A 13980-nucleotide genomic window follows, 5' to 3' on the forward strand; every position below is an offset into this window, starting at 1 on the left:
AAGGCATGGACCAAATGTCTGCTTCAAAAATAAAATGGGTTGAATGTTGAAATTCTAAGCTTTCAGAGGGGAATATAGCATTGCGATACACGTCATCGAAATTGACCATCAAATATGTATAGCACATTATTTGGCGTAGAAATGCTCAAAAAATAGTACATGTACCAGTAACACGTTTGTTGAATTCCAACACTGACTTTTGTTGTTTTTACTTTCGCTTTCACTCATAACGTGGGATCCTGCAGTGATCAGAAAATAAGTCTATTACGTACCTTTATGAAGGCAGACACATGGCGTGTCAGAATAATCAGGAAATAAAAGTACATACTGGATTATAATTTCAATGGTGAGCAGGTCTGTGTATGAAGTATACACAAGACATGACAATAGACGTATCCATGGGAAAGATATGTCCAAGAGTGGTCACTTTTGAACCACATCACACATGTGCAACCACTCACCCACTAAATTGCTCGGCCATTCTAATAAAAAGTCTTTCCTATGGCTTGTAAAACAAGTTATTAGAATAATGTAGCAATGCATGTCACTAAATTATATTGGTCCACAAAGAATATTTTTGAGCCAGATAATGTAATCTCAGTAACATTCTCACTTAAAACAATGCAGCTGCTCAAAATTTCATTTTATTGTGATGTATGCTGAATTTCTCATACAAATACTAGCAAAACATACCATTGATTTGTCTAATTTCCATTGCATCGTCTAATATACAAAATAAAAACGAATCTAAAAATACATACTTTGGACATTAGGTGGTTAAATAAAACAAACACAGAGGTAGAAAATAAATAAGAATAAAAAAAAATGCAGCCGAGAAAAAAATCACTGCATACGGGCAAAGTTTCTTAGCCAATTAATATTCAAAAAAACGTTTTTTATAAATATGTACAAAATTAACACCTTTCAGTAATTTTTCACAATTTCATAACTAAAAATATACACAGGTAAATTGATAAAAACAGGATTGCACATAATTTTCCCCCCAAAGTTTTATGCTGGATGGGTAGGCATTTTGATATTTAAAAGACTGACAATAGAACAAAATATCTTGAAAAATTATTCATTCAGTACGCAAGCATAGAAAAAAAAATATCTTGGATATTTGTGCTTTGAAAGAAAGCGAGTATATACGACTTGCATGTCATGTCTACATTCTGTCCCTGTGTATTTTACCATGAGAAGTAATATAAAATCCCCAGCTTTAACTTGAAATGGTTAGAATCCAGTGATTATTTATGGCATACTTTTTATATATATACATTTCTCTTTGCAATAAACTAATCAGAGGCCAGTAATCATTCTGCTGGTTTCTCAGATTTTGATTGCATTTTTTTGTTTTCTATTCCACAATCATTATAGATATCAGTTTTTGATACACATACAAAGCACACTATACGTAGCATAAATTGGAAATCAATCATTCGCGACAATAAATTACATTCATTGAGAAAATGGCTTCATATAAGTTAATATATAACAAAGGACACCAGGCTAAAATAGCATGCTAGCTAAAAATATGTTTCACAAAACACTGGCGGATTGATATCACCTCTTTTAGAGTATGTTTCACACAAATCATGATTCAGCCGATATTAACAAACATACAAGCACCATATTTCCATATAACTTCATATATAAATAGGTGTAATAAAAACTACTCTCTGCAATTACAATAAGCCAGCAGATACAAGGAACACATATTAGTTAAGAAATAAGTATCTCAGACACTGCCCTTTCCTTCTCTCCCCTCCCCCTTCCCTTTCCCCTCCCCCAATAATTGTCTAATGAGACAAAGCTTGACTTAGCAGTGCATCTAACTGCCAAGATAATCAAAAACATGCCACTAAAATAAGCCACAAGAGCTTTACACAGGATTACAAATCGTATTTGGGTGAACTGTGTGAAAACAAACCAGTTCTCTAGAATAAAATATGAATAGAAAAAAATAAATCTCTTATCATCAGAGTTTATACAATGGCAGCTTATTAGTATGTACTCTTGAGTATGCTGTTTCTTCAATATTGAAGTGTTTATTTGGTGCGAATTGACAGGATTGAATAATTCATGGCATGGACTTGAACTGCTATATAAGTTTCTTCATTCAGCATTTACACATGGCTCTGGATTATTCCATCGTCAACAAATGTCTGTCTGCGCACTTAGTTTAAAAAAATACTGCTTCAAAGTGTTAAAATGGAAAAGATCAGGCTGGCAGTTTTCCTGAGAGTACTGTTATGCCAGGAATGTTTTAAGTTTTTCAGCTGGAAGAAATCCAACCAGTGTCAGTAAGGAAGTTTATTATTCGCTTTCTGTGAGCTTTATCAAGGTTGCTTGGATAGCGTGATTTGGTTGAAATACCTTGTCTTCTCGTCAAGTGATCCTAACATGGAGAGATAAAAAAAGGTGAATAAAAAAAATATGCACATTTTATTAAAATATTTACATACCATCAGAATTTTATGGTGTAAAAAATGATTAGGGTTTCGTGGAAAAATAGTAAAAGTTCATCATCATCATCATCATCTTATCCAGTGCACCTTGTTCAACTACTGTAAAATGACAAATTTTCACTGGGTTTGAATTTCGCTGATTTACCATTCAAGGCATATTCAGTGAGTTTTATATTCACGGTTTTATCATTTAGATAATGTGTTCTATGCTCAATTTTACATATTCACTGGGTTTTAATTTAGCGCATTTTCCAGTCAGCGAAATAAGCAAAATTAAAACCCAGTGAATAATTAACCCCTCTACAGTATTTGTAAAAATTATAATGCAACATTTTATCAGTTTCCTTTGTTTTGACAAAGTGCTGCACACCAAATCCATTTTCTCTCGAGCTTGGGTTAAGAAGTATGTAACAAATTTCACGACTATCAACAGGTTATATCGAACTGTAATTTACCTTTCACAATAGTTGATAGTCACTATAGACAATGTAATTATTTGAAAAAATTAAACAATGCCTGATTACCAGGTTTCATGACTTTCACGATGGTTTAATTTGAAGCCTTTTGAAAGGAATTGGCACTACACGAACGTGATTCCGAAAATAGAAATCTTCCAGGTGGACGCTTAGTTGAGCATGGGGGCTAAGTCGGAAGCGTATGGTGCATTGTTGCAGCATTTAGTTACTAATATTCAAATTGAGATTAGCAAAGATGACTGCTTACCTTAACCACAATTGTCTTGATTGTAACGTAACGAGCAGGTTTCATGCCCATTGATTTGCATAGCTGAATCAAATATAGAATAAACAAAATGTATCATCAAGTTTGGAAAACAAGTCATGAACACAAATATATAAATGAATGAGAATTCAGTGTGATTGTAAGAATAATAATACATGAGGTTATTATGATACCACAAATTATTATTACATCTGTCACTGTAACGCCTTAAGTTACAGGGTGTCGTAATTTTGCGGTAATTTCATCCTACCATATTAGGAAATGCGAATTCCAAATATGGAATGATCACGTGCGTAAGCGTCCTCTAATAATAAAAACAAACATGGCTGCCACCAGAGTTTGACCGGACTTCACACAAAGAAGCTCGCTGATTCTGTTTTAAATATTTTGAATTTTGGCATTCGTATGGTGTATCCTTGGAAGGAAAAGATGTACAATATGAAGGTTATTACGAGAATACCTCGAAGTATGCACTCAGACAGTACGCCACGCATCGACTTCAGCTGTACTGTCTTCGTGCATACTTTGAGGTATCCTCGTAATAACTACATAATATACAAGACAGTACACTTGAAGGAATGTTTGACACATAGCGGAGGTCGATGCAACAGTGTCAGATCACATACTTTCAGTATCCTCGTAATAGTCCTAATGATTAAGCCATTTCCCGATTTAACCGCTCATTGTTTGAAGCAAAGAACTGAGCTATGAACATAGTTTTTAAAAATATCCATCGTCCATAATTGTTTTATATATGGAATTCGCATAAAAATTACAATATGCTGTAACTTTATGGCGATACTATGACAGATGATATTATGTCACTTACCTTTTTCTCTTTTTCTGATAAGTAATTAAAACCCTGTGAGTACTTCATGTCCTGAAAGTCATTCAGGTCATTCACTGCAAAATATAATCAGAATATAATTCCACAAACTACACAAAGTAGCAGAGTGTTATCTCTAAAAGGCAACATGAAACTAATTTGACTGGCTGTTCATAAATGACCGGTTTAGCCACCTACTTTTTCAAAATAAACAATAGAATATTTTTAGAGACCCTGGTATTAGAGATTTTTAATATTCATGTATGGTCCTATGATATTTTCTCTTAGCAAATAAATGATTACCATCAGAAAATGATTGGTAAAGTTAAGTTATTTGTCAGTGCATGAAGACTGAGAATATATATTGACAGTAAATATATATATAGATCATGAAAACAATATAACATAAAGTACGGTACACATTTATATAATGTGTAACACTCACCTTTATCCTCTTTCGTCTTTTCTTCCTTAACCCTACAAATAGAAATAAAATGTATGAATTAGAGACTGGCTTTTCACATTAACTGACTGCATGCACTGTGCTGGTTTGGTGTTACTCTCTATAGTTAATCGTACATAACTCAGAGGAAACCACAGAACAGCAGTCGTCAATAGTTTCATTTTGATTCTTACATATTGGTGAGATGACTGACCCTCTCTTGGTTGCTGAGGCAGCCATTTTCTTTTTGTTTTCTTTCCTCTTCTCTCTTTTATGCCTTGCACTTTCAAATTCTGAACATTCTGAAAAATAAAACCATAGTTTTATATATACCCCTGAGAAAAACTTTTCTGGTGTGTTAAACAAATTTTTGGCACCAATGTGTGTGTATACGAGATCTTCTCAAATTCAGTTAGTAAATTACTAATGTGACTTACTAATGATATAGGGATTTAATACTTAAATAAAATGATTTTAATTTTCGCTTCACTCCATGAGTCAGGGAAACCACAAGATTTTGTAGCAGTGAACATTGGCATCTTTAAGACAGCTAGTCATAGTGACTATAGAATTACTGCAACCCCACAAATGCAGTCAAATAAAGTGAAAAATGACAGTGGAAAAAATCTCAATTGTTCAGAAACGATGCAACAGAATCAACGAATTTTTGAAGCAGTTTCATGTGGTAAGTAAACAGTGGGTAAAAAAGAAACCAGTCAAAAACCAGTGGGCATTATGCGAGGAATGTCATTAATTTATTTCTGTGATGTGATTTGTGCTATCTAAATGTAGAATCATAGCATGTCTTGTCAGCAAGGGCTCAAAAACTCATAATCAATCTGAAAATTAGGACCAGTACCAGTCACAGCTGTGATATGAATCCTGAGTGAATATATTATGTCATACCAACCTGGTAATTTTGTAATACCATGTCGCCTGTACCTCATCAGTTCCTTTATTCTCAACCTTAGTTGTTTTTCTCCTGTGTAAACAGATCAAGATAATCAATATGGTAACAAAGATTGATCAACAGATTTTCACAAGAAAATAATTATTTGATATCTCTAATGAAGGTGACCTTCTTGTTTTGTCTAGAGAATGATAAAAACATTTTTCTGAAAATATCCACAAATTGCTTTCCAGATGCTGAATAATAACGATGCCAATATAAAGCATTCTATTCAGGATAACAGATCCACACTAGATTTCTCTCAATTATATTATTACTGCAAAACTACCAGGATTAGAATGTAGAAAGCACTTACTTTGTAAATTTTCAAAGAACTGATCTTGTTCACCTGCAGACATAAACTGGGCTAAGGATTTCATTTTTTCACGGAACTCCTTTCCCTCTCTGGGAATTCTTTTTTTAGCTGAAAGAAAAAAGAAAGATCAATCAACCAATCAATGAAGTTCATTTAAAAAATTACTGGTTGATTTATGACTCTAAAGCAAACGTTTAAAATTTCAAAGCTGGAATCAGTTTAAAGAATTGCAAATACAGTGAGTATGTAAATTTTCAGTACTTACTTGGTACTTTTTTCGTTGTAGCCGCTGTAGAAATGGCAGCTGTAATTAAACCATATTCTCTAGCTATCCGTTTCCGCCTTTCTCTTTCCATCAATTTTTTGGTGAACATATCAACATGTGTTAATTTTAACACTGTGAGAAAAATCAAAAAATAAAACTTGTATTTTAAAAGCATCACCAGCAAAAGCAAGATTACTTTTCAGCATTATTACAAATATAAATATACAAATGGCGGCATTTGAGACTACACTTAAAGAGTTGATAATGTTGTTGACCCTATACTTTTGAGTGGTAATGAAACCCAGAGCACAAAAAGAAGCTGGCTTGTGAAATGGACATCTCTTGGAACTTGTCAGCTCTACCAAAAAGATCCAGGTCCAAGTGTGTGGCATAGCTTTTAAACATTGTGCATATAGGTATAGAAAGTTGCAGTACTCACTAGAATCTAGCTCTTCATCATTTACGTCTACTGTTAAATTACTAACTAAAGTCTCAGCATCATTATCATATTCCTGAAATAAACAACAAAATGTATTAGAATAAACAAACTTTCTGATGTGAATACAAAACTGCAATTTTAAATATAGATGAACAAATCTTCAAATGACATTCGTATAGTAATGTAAGGATCTAAAATACCAATTTTGTTTTTCCCCAAAACGTATTAAATTATTATGATAGTATAAACTGATAACAGCACATGTTCAGAGGTAGGATTTATAGTCCATAGTTAGACACATTGATGTCACTGGATACCCCGATGATGAGTGTACAGTGGGCCAATTATCAATTGACACAATAAATTGTGATGTCAAGGTTGGTATATAAAGATTGGACAGCTTGTTTCTAGGTAAATTTTGCCCAATGAAGAGGATCCACGTTTTGGGTCACCATGAAATATGGTTAGCTGATCTATATACTAACAAATACTAGTCAAACTGGGAAGGCCTGATGCTACGGTTTTGAAAATAGAGTTTGGCACTTCAATTTGTGAACTCCAGCACTGGATATGTACGCTGATGTGGTGTGTGTAGTGCATTAATTTGTAACCTCCACCACTTACTAACCAGATGTCTATGTTAGTGTGTGGTGAATGTTGCGTTTAGCAGAGGCCGGTGATATTGCCGGAGACAAGAATGATACCAAGCATAAATTTTCTTGTACCTAATAAACTATGATTTCACATAGTTGACTAGCATTGAGCATTGTTGTTTCTAACTGTATATACATATAATTGTATTTAACTATATTGGAATCCATCAGTCTAAATTATCTCTGTGTTAGATGAATATGTAATTTTAAATTGGTTAAGGAGGTAAAAATATTGAATTTAAAAATATTGGGGGTTTGGGGTTGATATTTGACCGGACCATGTGACCTAGTAACAGACTTGCAGTGATGTAGAAATAAGCTGATAGGTGGTCATTTTGACCCCCTGCTTCTAATAAAATACCAGCTATTTTTTTTAACAGTAATATTTATAAATGTGGAAAAACAGTGGCTTTCCAAGTTTTTGGAAAACACTTGTTTCACCTTACTTGGAAGAAAAAACTACATCAATGACTTACCCTCTCAAAATCATCTCTAAATGGCATATACCCTAATTCGTGTTGTTCTGCTAAAGTCATTTCTACTGGTGTAAATGGTGTTGTTAACGACGGTGACAAAGGGCCTGTAGGATAACAGGAAATAATAGTGAATTGCAAGATGCAGCAATAAAACTGGGTCTCCACTTTGGCTCCCAGAAACATTCCATTCCCTACATTTCACCAATGTTCACAGAAATACTAAATCAAATCAGTTTGTTGGTGTTTAACTTTACTATAATATTGGATTCACTGAGACAGCAAGACATATATGACACAACTGGAAATGTAATGTACCATCTACCGGTACTCCACAAATTTGAGTTCTGTAGAAGTTACTCAAAATCAACTTACCGTCAAGTGGTGTTGTATGATCTATAACTTTGGAATTAAGATTTGATGGAATAGTTGCTACAAAATAAAACAAAAACAAATTCATCAGTTTATGTTAATATGTTTACTAGAATTTAAAAATGGTGTTCGTCAGCAATGAACTAAAACAGTAAAATGATAGGAAATACATACAAATGGAAATTACTTGTAGCCACGTGATAATACCGGATTCGGTCGTAAATTCAGGTTTTTAAAAAAATGAAATGGGACCAAGAAATCAATTTGTCGACAGTTCTTAAAGTTTTTTTTTTTCTAAATATTTTGGCGTAATTTTTTGGACATTTCAATCGTTCCTGACGCCGAAAATAGTCCATTAAGTTTTTATTCAAGAATATGTTTATTGTGACTGGCGTGAATGGGTAAGCTTCGTTTTGACAATGAGCTGTTATCACAGTAAACAATGTTAAATTATTCTTTTAATGCTCAATTTATCTTTCGAAAACAACTATTTTTTTATTTGAAAAAAAATCATGCCATTTTCCCCATCAAATTCCAAGCCAAAAGATCGTACTACAACATCGACAAATCTCTTCTGCGTTGCGTTCAATTACATTAACATACATTAATATATTCACGCAAAAAGAAACATGGCGGATACCCTACAGCATCTAGCGTTTATATGTGACCAGAATCATTTGCTTACAATGAAACTAAGTTGCATTTTATTTGCATTTCATAACAATTCAACAAATTTATTATTTTTGCGTTATTATAATCACAACTGAGTAATAATCAACAATTGTGAAACGCAGCATGACCAAATTGCACAACTGTGATCGTTTGCTACTACTCAATGCAGTTGTATTTGTTTTTATTTGAAACTTTGTTTAAAATATACTTTCGTTACCAATAAAATAAAATAAATGTATATGAAAAATGACACTGGGTGATATTGTAATGAAATTTCAGGCAGTCTACTCTTTAATTCAGCAAGAAAAAAAAATGTATCAAATTTTAAATTAGTTTCTGCAATACTTTCTTTCAACTTGGGTGGCCCAACTGACAGCGTTGAAAATAGAAGTCCCCAAAAATGTTTGATGATTATTTTTAAAAATGTTGAACCCCAAATAAGCGCCCACCAGCCGTGAAATCGTCCAGGGTGATTTTTCAGACGGGTGAATTTACGGCAGTGTACTTTATAGCTAAATTACACATAAATACAGTTAATTACCTTTTCCTATATTGCCTATTTGATACATTAATTCATAATGTTCCATTGCTTCCGGTGGTGATTTGGTTCCTATATGATCAGCAATATCCGCCCTGCAAATAAAAATGAAGTGTTCAATAACAATAACAAAATGCAGATCAATTTAAGGTGAAAAGTAATTCATCAAATAAATTATTACAAAATTGGACTTTGGTTGGGAAATTTCTTACTGCATACAAACTCAAGGTTTGAAAAAGATTGAATAACAATTATAAAAAAAATAAGACGGTATACATAGTGTATCATTTGTTGTCAGAAGGCAACATTTTTATTAAAACATAATCACTTGAATGTTTCATGGCCAAAAAAACAGATGAAAAACAGCATTTTTTGTATTGAACCTCAGAAACTTATATTTATGTGTTTGTCATATTAGAAGATAATCGTTTGCATGATATTTTGATTCTTTCAGTGTCCTTAACAACATGTATTGTTAGTTTAAAAATTTTTGTTTTCATTAATTAAAGCCTGAATTATAGTCAAACCATTTAACAAAATTATAGAGAACTAAAAACAGCACAACTTCGTGACCAGACGAAATTTTAGAAGCCAAAAAATTACAAAAACCAGCTAAATAATTAGATGGTTGAATTTTTAGAGTTTTTACTCTGCCTACAGGCAAGATCATACAAAAAAACAGGAAAGCCTGAAACATGTTGCTGGAAACCAGTATACTCATTTTCATTTGGTGTATACATTCGAATATTTCATACATTAATACAACCTTGTATCTATGTAACAACTATAAACTTTTTGAGTAGTAAAAAGTAATGATTTAGAGAAAACATACCAACTGCCGAATCCATATTGCTCTATGCCATCTAATAATAAAAGTTCTTCATGTGCCGTCCAATCTTCATTAAATATCGAAAAGTTCCCATTATCCTTTGAATGCAAGACATAATAAAGGAAAAACAAGAGACAGATTACTAAAACAAATTTCGTGCAAAACAATAGTGCAGTGTAACAGCTGGTCTGTAGGGTACAGCACTGAACAAAATACAAAACTAATGTGTCTGTCCCCTCTAAGCCACATTTTTACCAATTTTTTCTCAGTCAGGTTTTCAGTGAAATTGAGTACTCTTGAGAAACATGAAATGACAACGTTTCTCCATGCCAATTTTTTTAGGGGGAACACTATGTGTGCCTCAACAAAGGCACATATACATTTTGTTTAATTCAATATTGTATTCATTATTTTTTTTTTAAATAATAATTTTAAAACTTTCATTACGGAATTATATAACTCCAACACACTCTTTTAAAAATCATTTCAAACGCCATCTAGACCATGTGTAGTCATTAAATAATTCCGGTATGCGTTTTCTCTTTCATGATAATAGCTATTGTTCAGTGATTATTTGAATTACAAAGGCATTAACACGATCTTTTGTTAGCGACATATGTTCTGAGGTCAAAAGGGAAAATTACAATATCAATTCTGTTTTTTAAATTTTACATGCCATGTGTACTCTCTACAACATTCACGAGAACACTTAAACTACAAAAGCCAACCACTAACTACAGTTTTAGCTTTTTAATCAAAATAAAAATAGTACTACTACACAAGGATTCTTTACCATCATGAATTCATGAATGAGAAATAAAAATACGCTTGTGATTATGAAAATTGACCTCCAGAGATATCAATCACTATTTTAGTGATGAATTTATGATGGAATGCATATATCAAATACAGCATGAATTCATGAATGAAGATGTGCTCCAGTAATAGAACACTACAAATAAGACCTGCATTTGACAATACCTATATTTATAAAATTTTCGCTAAAATTTAGATATATAGTTGAAAGGTATTAAAATACGCATTGTTTATTTTACAACTCATAGTATAACACACTGATGGCATTTCTTACAGTATTCAACACTAAATATAGAATTTATAAATATAGACTTTAGAGGATCAGTATCATAATAATGAGTACACAGGTCAGTTTTGGGTCAATTCACAGCAGAAGCTGAGCGAAGGCCAGAAAAAAAAATAACGAATCCCTACAACTGCAACGACTGCTGTGTTCATTCATTAAAGCATTACTACCAACAATGCTGCTGGCCTAATTAAAATGCAGAACAGGCAACCTTAAACCGACCAAACCATTAACACTCAAAGGGTAGTAAACACATCACTGGGGAATACTACATATAAAAAATATGAACAAAGTAAAAACATAATTGATAAAAATTATAGTGATGTATATCAATTTTTAAATAAATTATTTTAGCAACTTCAAACATTAAATTGACAGACTTTTCAACGAAACTGTATCACTGGGTCAATAATACTGACAACAAACCTTTACAATTATTGTTGTTTTTATTATTTGAAACATTAATGGTATGAAACATTTAATGGAAGTTGACGATCAAAACGAAGCAGACTTGGTTTCTGTAGTTATTACTATGAAATCAATTTACTTTAAAGTCGAATCAGTAAAAAAAAAAGGTTGGTGCAGGCTACGTAAAGGTGGTTACCCGTCGGACACCCCTGCATCAGAGTGATACTGTACCACTGCAGACGATAAACCAACAAATAGCCTGTGCTGCTTTTTTTCAGAAAATTTTACTTACTATTAATTGGTATTTGTGGTCCTTTTTATGATGTCCCATTTCTGCACCACCGGAAAAACACTATTATAAAGAACGGATGATAGTAAATATTAAAATACGTCTCGAAAACCAGTAAATTTCGATGCCTACAGTGCAAATAATATAAGTGAACTGTGAGTTTGCATACTAAATGAGGTGACGTAAAATGGAGGTCATACTTGCCTGTAAACAAAGGTCGAAATCGCTGCATTCGGCGCATTTTACCCGTATCCCGCGGATATCTTCTTGGCAGTAATTACAATAATATTTTGTGGTGTTCTCTGTAATGAAGCACATTGTAAAATTATCGGATCGCTTCCAAACAGCACCGTGAGCGAGAATCTGAATATAAATGTTGCCGAAACCGCTACTCACCCGCCATTTTGATGGCCTTCTCGGCGAATTGAAGGCTCGTGACGTCACGGCGACCACAATGCTTTGCGTCGATACGCTGGCTCATAAGTGCACATACGTGAGAAATCTGCATATGAAAGTGGATGTGTTATGCGGGTGGCCACCCCCAAAATGTACAAAAAATATCAATTTTAGCGTAAGTAAAATCGACATATGGAAGCGTAGCAAATATACAGTTATTTCGCATGGGATTGTCGTTGATGTGTCGTCAATTTAACGGAAGGATATTAAAAAAATTATCGGTTGATGGTGACGATCATATCAGTCGAAATATTGATTGCCAACGAAAAATTCATATAATTAGACTAGTTATATTTTTTATTTGTGGTTTTTCAATGAATTGCAATCCTTGTTCATTTTAGTTGGAAACAAATCCAAACAAACTAAATGGCTGTATTCAGATGTGTGTTAAAAACAACTCGTTTTCAGTATCGCCCCCACTTTTCGCACATCCAGGGATATATTACAACACGATTCGACATTCGTGACGTGCGTTAGAAAAGATTGCATCTGATATGCGCCACGGCAGCCATTGTTAACTACTCACACGCTCCGGAAATATTCCCTTTGTAGAGGATATTAGAGAAAAAAAATGTCTGTGCTGATAGAAAATAATGTGAGGGCCGGGTGCTCGGATGTGTAGTTGTTATTCCATCTCATTGCCGCCACGGTAGAATTTTCATCCATATATGTAGTACTACTACGACCAACAACTTTGCTATAACATTAATATATGATGAAACAATACAATTCTCAGGGTTATGTACTAGCGGTAAATGTGGGTGTGTATTGTACGAGAAGAACAAGCAATTATGCAAATAAAATAGAAGACCAGTCTCCCGAGAGTCACATGACACCAAAGGTGTGTCGACGAACCAACATATTATATACCGGGTGAGTCTAAATTAAAATTGTAGAACCCATCATCATTTTATGAACAACTACCCCCCCCCCTCACTCGAAAGGCAATTTTATAAGCTCTCGGTCAAATGATCACCATCTGCACTCATGATCTGACGTATTGATTACTAGTATGCTTGAAACGGTCACGTGATATCAGTACCCTTCATTGCTGCTTATTGGGAGTATTAAATGTCATCATTAACGAACAAGACAATGATCGACAACCACGCCGAGAGTCAAAGTGTTATTTATACTCTAGCCATTAATTTTAGTGGAAGTCAACGCGGAGAATTATGAAACATTTGGTCTTAAAGATTGTTACACCCTATGACATTTTACTTAATGCCCCAGGCATACCACGACCGATTCCGTCAAAGTGACGTCACGCTTCTAAATGCTACATAAATATAACGTGATATATGTGATATTAGGATAGTTTTTGTGGGGGGGGGGCTTGCGAGAATGAACTGGGGTAGGCGGATATGAACACCGTTTATTCTCCAACCGTGCTTCGGAAAAAAACTTCATTTTCTAATTAGGGAGTAATTGAAATTAGTAAACTTAGGGTTGGGTGCTGTATAAAGGATACTATAGAAGACCATAGTAAAACCTTTTTGTTTTCCCTTGTTTGAATATCTATAAAATTTGATAAATTCTGATATTTTTAAAAAGATCATGTTCTTACATTGAAAAGAGACAAGAAAACGCATACAGACTTCGTTCAGAAGTGAAAAGCAACAACTGGGTCTTAATATTGAAATTGTTCCACTTATTTTGATATTTTGTCAGAATGGTATTTCTTTTTTTTGATATACGGTAACATATTCAATTTGTTTAATTATTGTAATGCTCTTACG

The 13980-nt window shown here is 33.5% G+C and overlaps 1 protein-coding gene across 1 annotated transcript; it reads right to left on the reverse strand.

Moving 5' to 3' along the window:
- Positions 1 to 628: 628 nt before the first annotated feature.
- Positions 629 to 12236, reverse strand: LOC102809536 (transcriptional adapter 2-beta-like). Its single transcript, XM_006822069.3, has 16 exons — positions 12182 to 12236; positions 11990 to 12087; positions 11789 to 11848; positions 9990 to 10084; positions 9161 to 9252; positions 7951 to 8007; positions 7579 to 7682; positions 6450 to 6522; positions 6011 to 6142; positions 5746 to 5853; positions 5391 to 5462; positions 4695 to 4782; positions 4484 to 4515; positions 4042 to 4115; positions 3195 to 3257; positions 629 to 2401 (listed from the first exon to the last, which is right to left on the reverse strand). The coding sequence occupies exons 1-16, from the start codon at positions 12186 to 12188 to the stop codon at positions 2279 to 2281; spliced, it is 1278 nt and encodes a 425-aa protein (XP_006822132.1). The 5' UTR covers positions 12189 to 12236; the 3' UTR covers positions 629 to 2278.
- Between the last annotated feature and the right edge of the window lie 1744 nt (positions 12237 to 13980).

Source organism: Saccoglossus kowalevskii, chromosome 2, assembly GCF_978046115.1.
Source record: "Saccoglossus kowalevskii chromosome 2, keSacKowa6.1, whole genome shotgun sequence".
NCBI classification, from domain to species: domain Eukaryota; kingdom Metazoa; phylum Hemichordata; class Enteropneusta; family Harrimaniidae; genus Saccoglossus; species Saccoglossus kowalevskii.